Source organism: Hibiscus syriacus, unplaced genomic scaffold, assembly GCF_006381635.1.
Source record: "Hibiscus syriacus cultivar Baekdansim isolate YM2019G1 unplaced genomic scaffold, ASM638163v2 tig00110330_pilon, whole genome shotgun sequence".
Classification (NCBI taxonomy): Eukaryota; Viridiplantae; Streptophyta; class Magnoliopsida; order Malvales; family Malvaceae; genus Hibiscus; species Hibiscus syriacus.
The window spans coordinates 753,967-764,204 of NW_024062686.1; the positions used below are offsets into that span (position 1 = coordinate 753,967).

At 34.5% G+C, this 10,238-nt stretch overlaps 1 protein-coding gene across 2 annotated transcripts; it reads left to right on the forward strand.

The window, feature by feature from the left end:
* Positions 1–341: 341 nt before the first annotated feature.
* Positions 342–5,611, forward strand: LOC120118967 (BEL1-like homeodomain protein 4). 2 transcript variants are annotated; one of them, XM_039138877.1, is made up of 5 exons: positions 342–496; positions 791–2,080; positions 2,751–3,130; positions 3,779–3,839; positions 4,861–5,611. In XM_039138877.1, exons 2-5 carry the CDS (start codon positions 926–928, stop codon positions 5,470–5,472), a joined length of 2,208 nt encoding a protein of 735 aa, XP_038994808.1. In that variant the 5' UTR covers positions 342–496; positions 791–925; the 3' UTR covers positions 5,473–5,611. The 2 variants fall into 2 exon arrangements, with proteins under 2 accessions (XP_038994808.1, XP_038994809.1); XM_039138878.1 differs by having other exon boundaries at positions 794–2,080.
* The last annotated feature ends 4,627 nt before the right edge of the window (positions 5,612–10,238 follow it).

Genomic DNA, 10,238 nt, shown 5'->3' on the forward strand with positions numbered 1-10,238 from the left:
TTTTAAACCAGAATATAAAACTCAAATCTAAAATTTCTAGATAGGGTTATCTTGGTAATTTAATAAATAATAAATTACAACGCAAGTCTTTGGTTTTTGTTTTTCTATTATCTGATAGTTAAAAATAGAAAAAAATTAAGATAAAATTATAAAATTAAATATTTTTCACATATATTTTATAAAATTTTCACATCATAGTTTAATTAATTAAATTACGAAGTGTATTCCTTGATGTTCTCATCCCATTTTGTTTTTTTATATATAATTATTTTGCTTCATAATTCAGCTTTTGATTAGGAAAACTAAATAAGAGAAGGGGTGACTGCTGCAAAAGGAGAGAAAGAGAGGAGAGACAGAGAGGGAAAGCACAGAAATATACTGAGAAAAAGAGAAAGGAAAAGAAAGAGGGAATTGAAGAAGCTTTCAATTACACCATAGAAGAGACAACGATGTCTAAAGGCTTTACAGGCTTTCATTCTCTGCAACTCTTAGCAAGGTCTGCGGTCTTCTGCCTACAAACATACTCTCTCTCACACACAGATTGCTTAATATTTTTTACATGTACCCAGAGCTGAAAATGATAAAAAGGGTTACAACAAATTCGAAAAGATTAATGAACAAAAACCCATTTCCTTAACTTTACTTTTTCCTTCACTTAACTGAGAGAATTCCGATCTTCTTTTTGGTCGTCTTTCTTTTTATGATGAATAATAGCACTGCTTTTCAAGATGGGTATTGTTTTGATTTTTTTTTTTTAATTTGTGAGTTAACTTATGGATCCGTTTTATAGCAGGGAAAAAGGTGAGAGAAGGGTGTTGCTTCAGAGATCATGAAGAAGAAGGTATTGGTATGTGAGTAGCGATTGTTTCTCTAAGGCTAGCCATTAAATTCCAATTCAAGAGTAGTAAAAATTCTACGAAATTCTATGTCCCAAGATTACCACCACCAAGCAGCTGGCATCTTCGGCTTCTCTAATGGCTTCGAGAGATCAGCGGCCATTAGCCACCAAGAGCAGCAGCAGCAGCAACTTGACTTGGCACAACAGATCCGGAGAGATAAACTGAGAGTTCAAGACTTTGAGCCACCACCTCAGCCATTAGTAGGGATCGAAGAGGAAGAATCAAATGCTCTTCCTGTATACGAAACACCGGGCATGTTATCATCGGAAATGTTCTATTTCCCATCGGGCGTGGCTGCCACCGCCTCCTCGTCTGAGTTATTAGACCAGCCTCTACAGGCTAATTTTCGAGGACAAAGGCCACCGGCTAATACCAACGAGTGGTACAGCAACAGGCAAGGTGTTGTTGTTGGGGGTTTGGGACAGTTAGGTGAATCGAAAAGCCACAATAACCGTGACAGTTTATCTCAACAGCAGTTACCACCAAGCATGAATGCCGACTCGGCAGCTTCCATGCATCTTTTCCTGATGAATCCACAGCCAAGGTCACCATCTCCTCCTCCTCCATCAACTTCTCTTCAAGGGTTTAATGTATCAGGTCCTGGAGGGAATTTTCCACCTCAGTACACCTGGGTTCCCGATAGTTCCCATGAAGGAGGTAACCCAAGTGAAATCGGAGGTACAGTTGTAGAAGGACAAGGCCTTTCACTATCTTTATCATCTTTGCAACACTTGGAAGCCGCCAAAGCCGAAGAATTGAGGATGGGAGATGTCGGGTTACTGTACTATAACCAAGGAGGCCCTTCTGCTACTGCTACCCCTCAGTTTCAGTACAAGCATTTGGGTAGCCATCATCATCATCAGCCACTGCATTTGCAAGTTGGTGTAGGACAAAACCACCAGGTTCATGGTGGGTACGGCTCCTCGTTAGGAATGGTCAATGTGTTGAGGAATTCAAAGTACGTTAAAGCCGCTCAAGAATTGTTAGAAGAATTCTGTAGCGTGGGAAGAGGCCAGTTGAAGAAGAAAACTCTCGGCAGAAACAACACAAATCCTAGTTCTAATCCGGGTAGTATCGGCGACGACGGTTCTTCATCAAAAAAGGATCTCCCTCCTTTATCAGCTGCTGATAGAATTGAACATCAAAGACGGAAGGTCAAACTTTTATCCATGCTTGATGAGGCATGTAATCTAATCTCTTTTCTTCTCTATCTTTCAAGAGTCAATGACCCAATAATCTTTCTTTAAGCAATTATTTTTTCAAATAAAGAAAACCCAGATAGAGCAAAGCCGGCTGGTGCAGTCTGCTACTCAATAGGATCTAGTTGGTACAGTTTGATTAAGCCTTTCTCACTTTGATTTTTCTATTAAAAAAATCTGGGGCTATACTTTGGTGACTATTATGCTGGTGCGACGTTCCTTCTGATACTGAAGTTGACTATTAACCTACCATATTACATACGAAACTAATTATTAAGCAATTGCAAATAATAATATTGCAATGAAAGCCATTGAATATATTATAACTCGGTTGACTCAGTCTCATTTTCGCTTTCTTTTTTCTATATTTGTTTCTGTTTAGGCACCCAAGCTATAATGGGAGAAAGAAAGTGTAGGATATTCTTTGTTCTTTCTTTCACCCTATAGCAATCTTTGATTTATGCATTTATTCTTTTGGGGGTTTCCTTAAACAGCAACTAAGTTATGTCAAAATGATTTTTTGGGCGTTGTAAAATTCTCAAATTGGAACTTGCCGTTCTCTTCTCCTCCAATGTCATGTCATTTTTGTTACTATTTCATCGTGAACTGTGATTAACAAAAATGTAAAAATAAAATGATCTGGTTTGAGCAGGTGGACCGGAGGTACAACTATTACTGTGAACAAATGCAAATGGTGGTGAACTCATTTGATCTAGTGATGGGGTTTGGTGCAGCGGTGCCTTACACAGCCCTGGCTCAGAAGGCAATGTCGAGGCATTTTAGGTGCTTGAAAGATGCCATATCCGGACAACTGAAGCATAGCTGTGAGGTGTTGGGTGAAAAAGATGGAACATCCGGCATAACCAAAGGAGAGACACCGAGGCTAAGGATGTTGGAACACAGCTTAAGACAACAAAGAGCGATCCATCAAATGGGTATGATGGAGCATGAAGCTTGGAGACCCCAAAGGGGACTGCCTGAAAGATCTGTCAACATTTTGAGGGCCTGGCTTTTCGAACATTTTCTCCACCCGTACGTTTACGTTTACCTATATTATCTGACACTGCCCTAGCAATAGAATCTGCATCTTTCTTAATTCAGTGAATATTAAATACATTTAGCAAAAGGAAGCTGACAGGTTGAAAAACAGGCTATCATATTAATAAGTGTATGACATAATGACATTTTATTAGCCTCACAAAATTCAAGTTCTGGTTTCCTACTTTGTCATACTTTCTGGTTTGTGTTCAGAGAATACAGTAATGCAGTGTCCTTGGGATTCATGTCTCGTCAGCCATAAAGCTGTTAAAAACATTCATTTTCTTTCGTTATTTAAAAAGAACTTTATTAAAGCGTCTTATCACGGATGACACGCCTGCTTAACCCTTTTTTTTCACTGTCTAATATTTTCTTTTCTTTTCCTTTTTGTTGTTAATGAAGAACTAGTATATGCATGTAAATAATAATGAGAGAGATGTTGAAAGTTTCTGTCGTCCTCTATACTTCTGCAAAAACTGCTGATGCTGCTGTGTGATGATCTTTCTTTCTATTAGATTCTCACGCCCATGCATGGTAAATAAAGAAAGGTTCAATTGCATCTATGGCGGTACATAAAGATTGGTGTCACTTTACACGGTTTTAGGCAATGACTCTGATGTCATTTTCTGGTCTCTTTCCCAGGTACCCAAGCGATGCAGATAAGCATCTGTTGGCTCGACAGACAGGTTTATCGAGAAATCAGGTTGGTCTTCTCTCTCACTTTCACGACACATTATTAAACAAACCACACACATATTTGTTAAAAAAAAGAAAGAAAGAAAGAAAAACTACATTTATAAGAAAATGAGGAAAAAAATAAACAAACCCTTATGAATGATTAATGAACCATCAGTAAGTTCAGAAGAACTTGCATGGATTTGGGTTTTATTTCTCGTGTTTTTCTAGGAGAAAAAAGGATAGTTTTATATTGTTCCAGTTAGAAAATAATTTAAAAAATACGTTACTTATGATTCTTAATTCGAAGGACATACATTATGATTTCTGGAAGGAAAACCATAAATACTGAATGGGGAAGAAACATAGCAGATAATATTTAAAAGGCAAAGACAAAGTACAGAAATAGATGAGACATGAAAGTTTGTCGCTCTCTCTCTCTGTGTGCTTTTCTCTCTCACATCAAAAAATCAGTATGACACCCTCCAACCACATCATAAACTTCATAAATACACCATATATATATATATATATTACGTCATATACAATTTGAAGAGTTTGTTCATAGTTAATACTACTAATAACTAGAATCTAATAAGATGGTTGAGTGTTAGGGGGGGTAATTCTTAGTAAGTTAGGCTATTTATTTTTGCAGTATTTTAGTTTGCATGGAAAGACAAACACCTAATTCTAGTCCCACGTCTCTTTTAATTTGTAAGTCAGTAGTGATTGTAGGTCATAAATGGAGTCCTCCTCCTCTGATCATCACTGCTCTTTGGAGCTTTCTGTAAGGAATAGACATCATGGAGCAACATGTGAGTAAAGATATTATAATAGCTAGCTCAGAACAGTCTTAATTATTTACTTAATTGTTTCCTGGAGTCCCCTTTCTGTGTTTTGTTTTTGGACTGGTTCATAATGTACAACTTTAACATTCCATAATTTATAATATGCATGTTTTGCATGTAATGTGTATCAATCTTTTAAACATGGGAATTTAAATGCATGTGGTGTAATGTAATGAAAATGTATGCTTTTTATTTTTGCAGGTTTCAAATTGGTTCATAAATGCCAGGGTTCGGTTGTGGAAACCCATGGTGGAAGAGATGTATCAGCAAGAGTCTAATGAAGAAGAGGGAGATAATAAAGAAAGGAACCCCATGGACAGCAACAATATTTCACAGACATCAACGCCTTCGACAACCACTGCAGGCGAGGCTGGTGGCTCATCAACACCGCCACTTACGGCTTCAACAATGACGGTACCAGCAGGCAAAAGATCCGAAATCAATTCCATGGAAAACGACCCTTCTTCTCTCGTCGCAATCAGTAAACAATGCTTCTCGCAACACCAAGCCACCCACGTCACTGCAACGGAGGTGGCGCCACTTGTCTCCCAGCCTTTCGCCACCACAACCCATCATGACTCGGATATCCACCAAAGGTTTTTAGCTGGCGTTGATGACACATGCCATCGTGGCAGCAGCATTGTTGCAGCAGATTATGGGACCACCAACACTGGTAACGCTGAGATCGGTTCAACTCTCATAAGGTTCGGAAGCACGGCTGGTGATGTATCTCTCACTCTAGGTCTACGCCATGCTGGAAACATGCCCGATAAAGCTTCCTCTTTCTCGGTTACAGACTTTGGGGGCTGTTAATTTCAATCACATATTCCATAGTATTCTCTTGAAATAGAAAAAAAAAACACCATTAATCCCATTTTCATTTCTTCTTTGTTCCTTCAATTTTATTAAGAAACAAAAGCTGCATAACGATAAACGTAGCGTCAAGCTAGCTAGCTGTTGCATTTGGCGTTTTCATTTTAATTGTACAATAATTAATTTGCTTTTACTCATCTATCTAAACATAACATTTTGTTAGGTAAAAAGGACGATAGATTACCCTGTATGTTCTTCCAGTTTTGTTATTTTTACTATAACGACAAGCCTACAGTGACACTGATTGGCTGTTTATTAGCTACCTTATATATATAGATGAGCACATACAAAATACGCAAAACTTTTTGGATTATGTATTATTGAGAGAAGTGATAGCAACCAATCTGTGACTGAAAATAGGTGTCACATACAATCACGTGGTCGAACTGGAACCTAAGGATTACAATTGATGAGTATGAATTTAAGGCACGTCAATTTTGGTCACCTTGGTTAGGTATGTACATTGGGTTTATTAATGGTTTGATAATGTCAAATGTATTTTCATCTACCTATCATGCATTCTTCTTGAGTCTAGTTAGTGGGAGAATCTTTAACTTCTGAAAATAAAAATAAAAAATTTCATCACTGCGTTGGAAAAAAAAATCTGGGTCATATATAGTGCAAGAAAAATTAATTTTTTTAGTAGGGTCATGAAACACATGGTGAATTCTCGAAGTTGTCTGGAGTGCAAGACGTCTTCTTCATGTGCATGCACGATAGTCTGGATAGCTGGTGGCACTCCAAAAGTCGTCGGGTGATCCAAATGTCTTCCATAAATTATGTGATCTAGATGATTCTAACAAGTAGCGTAACAAATATCTTAGTTGAAAAAAATATATTTTTACTCCCTACGTGAACAATTCTTTAAGACATTATTAGAGTAATCTTGCCCATGAAATGAAACTATTATATGTTGACAAAGGATTTAAACCTCAAATTATCAAGTAATAGTGAAAAAAGAAGTACAAACGTCACCCTCAGCTTCCTTATAAATCTGGTGTGAGAAAAGGTTTTTATCTTCTCATAAATTAAGCCTTGAAAAAGGGTGCAAGGTGCACTTAAAGTAATCTTTGTTAACCTAAACTTGTACTCGAATTATTTTAGTGCCTGGCAGGCTACTACAAAAAGTGTGTTAAAAAGTATGATATGTGTCTCATCGTATATTTGGATTAGAACCGAAGAGTGGTGCATTTTCAATCAGCAAATAGTCAGGACTCCCAGGAGACATTGTCATTACATAATGATGCTTTGTTCGGTCGGTTGACTGAAGAAACGACAGTGACAGAGAAAACGAAAGAGTATAAAAAAAGTGACAGTAGCCATTGTTTTACCTAGAAAGAGATTGGGGTTCTAGCCATTGTTAATATACAGCTCTAAACCAACTTACAGTCTGTGTAATGCCCCCTACTAGTTAACCAGATTGGTAGGTTTTATTGTTGTTGCAGTATTTTCATGATTTTATGTACCATAGATCCCCAACATATTAGTATTGAATACACATCATATCAACGCTAACTAGTATGAAAAAAGTAACTACTAAATCTACCAAGTCAACTCACTTGCACAGCACCTGACTTACCATTTTCGATGATTGAGAGGGGAATCAGATGTGAGTCCCCACTTGTCTTATTGTCATCTTCTTTAATACTTCTTTATCCCATGTTTTGTAATCTCAACATGCGCCTCCCACCCAACACTAATAAAATTTAATATTATTTCAATATACTTTTAAATATTTAAAATATTCATATAGATAAATCATTATTTTAAACTAACTAATAGATTTTATATTTTGAAGAGGAAATATAAAAATTAAATAAAATATTGTATTTCTAAAGTATCCTTCTATAACGTCTAAATTTATATTAAAATTTCTCAATATGTGCAACATAAATATAAAATTATTTAAACATCGAAGCTTTTAAAATAATTTGACACAGTTATTGACTTAAAAACATAAAATATAAAATTATATATGTATGTATAATTAAATAAGTAAAAAAGGTATCAAAAAATTTAAAAATAAATAATTATTACTTAATTATAAAAAAGGACATAATGATTATATAATGATAAGAAAATTTTAATAAAAAATTAAAAAAAACATAATGATTACACTAAAATTGGTGAGTTTAATAGATTGTTTGATATATATTTAGACTCACTCATGAAAAAATGGTTGGGTTTTGGTTCCTTGGAACCCAAAACAACTAATATGCAAAGCAACAAGTACTCTTTACCTAATATGTTGCTTTTCCTTTGGGAAAGCAAATATAATCACACACCTCTACATTCGGATTCACCAAGTTGTTTGTTCTGCCGCAACCATCAGTTCCATTTTAATCCAAAATATGTATAATTTCATGGGTGAAAAATCAACATTGTTGGACAAAAAAGGATTTGAAATAAAAAATAAAAGGAGGGAAATGGGGTTCTGATATGATGTTCCAGCGGCAAAATCATTATGTCAAGCTGCACAATACAGAAAACCTTATCAGTCTCTCAAAACGTTTTACTGTCACAAACAAGTATAGCAAAGCAATGTCACTTTCAGCTATGTTTCCCATTTTCTTGAATCGAGGGAGCTAGAAAGAGAGAGAGAGAGAAACGCTACGAAACAAAGTATTTGATGAAAGAAAAAAAAACATGTATTAGTCAAGAATTGTTTGATTTATTGAATGTTTTTGAAGCAAACCTGTGAGAATTAACCCTGCAATGCACACCAGAAACAAGAACAGCAAAAGCTAGGCATTAACAATGTTTTCCCCCCCTTGATGTAAGAGCATTTAGCTGAGGTTGATTTAATTAATAATACATGAAAGAAATGGTTCAAAATGGACCCTTCAAAACAAGGGGACCAATACTTGAAAGAGAAATGTCATAAGAATCTATGATGATTCTTAAATGAGTGCTTTTTTTCATAGATGCTAAAATAAACTTTGAATTGCCCTATCATAATAAATTATCCGCATTGATTATTCCACTCATTTTGCCCATCAACCATGCATCCATGGGGTTAGGATGGAGTCATTAACTCTTCATAGGCTTAGGCTGCAATACTGTAACACTAGCCCATGTAGGGTTGTAGGCTAGCCTAGTTTGGTACCTATAAACTAGAGGGAGGGAGGTAAAATTATCTAAATAATAGCGTTTTTAATTATTTAGATAAATCAAATTAAATTAAAGAAATTACATTTAATTTTTGATACAAGGTGCCGTATAAAGTAAAGCTGTATACTTACATACGATGTGATTTTATCATTTATTTTGGTTTAATAATTAAATTTTAATTTTTAAGATCTTATTATATTTAATATTTAATATTTAGATTTAATTTAATTTAAATATTTTATTATTAAAAATTAACAGTAATATTACTATATTATTATAAAATAACATCACGTCACCATTAAAAATTTTAAAAATTGTACCATAAATCCCTAATTAATCAGGAAAGAGAAATTCAAAGAAGAAAAAATTCTTCCTACTCAATCTTCATCAGCAGTTGCTCATGCCACAACAAATACTATTGATGCCATCAGACCCATTAAGTCTAATATAATGTCTGTAAACATGAGTATTATCAGACGCCACGAATGTTATATGTGTATCGGTATTGATTGAAGAGTGCCCCTCCACTAGTATTACCTAATCCATTCCAATTACCGACATCCTATTCAACTATGTCATTTTTCAAAATTTCATCAATTTCATTGAGTGATAAGATTGTTAATCAAATACAGTCCTAGCTGTATTCTTCACAAATTATCATCTATCACCATATAATTCAAACACATCAATGAACTAATTTACTTCATCAGTACATGGTGATACTAGTGAAAATTGATTCACGTAGAGGTTATCTGTGAATTGATTTTTTTTTTGCTTTTATTATAAATACTAATCTTAATAATTATAATAAAAAAAGTCACATTTTTATTCAAATAACATAATTTTTCAAGTATTTATCTTACCAAAAGTTTATTAAAAAAATAATTATTTTATTACCAATTATTTCAATAGAAATTATGTAAACACTAATTAATTGAATGAATTAAAATTATGAAATATTTTTTTATTAAAACATTAGAAGAATAAAAATATTGATGACTTAAAATCATATCAATTAAAAAAATATTAAAAATATTAAATGATTAAATTTAATTATTTTTTGGAAGATATGTTTTGTTATTTGTGTTTTCTCATATAATCCAAATAAAAAATTATCTTTTATGTAGGACGTATCTTTACCTTATGTAATATCGTGTATCAGAAAACAATATTCTTTATATGTTTCACTCCATGCATGATGGGTTGTTTTCTTGTATGTTTCACTCCATGCATGTATAATGGTTGGAGGAGAAGATGGAGATTGCGAAGATCAAGAAAAGGGGATCACGAAAGAAGGGTTAGGGATTTCAGACTCGGAATTGTAGATTTTGGAAGGAAATGCAATTAAGAAAAATCACGTGGGAAGCACGGGAAGGATTAATGATAAGTGAAGAAAGAAACGGGTCGAAGCATCCAAGCCCAATCCTTTAGCCACCTGTATAGATAGTTAAGATGTTAGCCATCTGGAGAATCTAGTACAATTGTAGTTAAATAATACCATGTACCGAGGAAATCAATTTTACTTTACATTTTGAATGAATGAAGAAACTTTTTTCTGTAATCCTTTCTCTTGCTCTCTTTTCTCTCATTTTTTT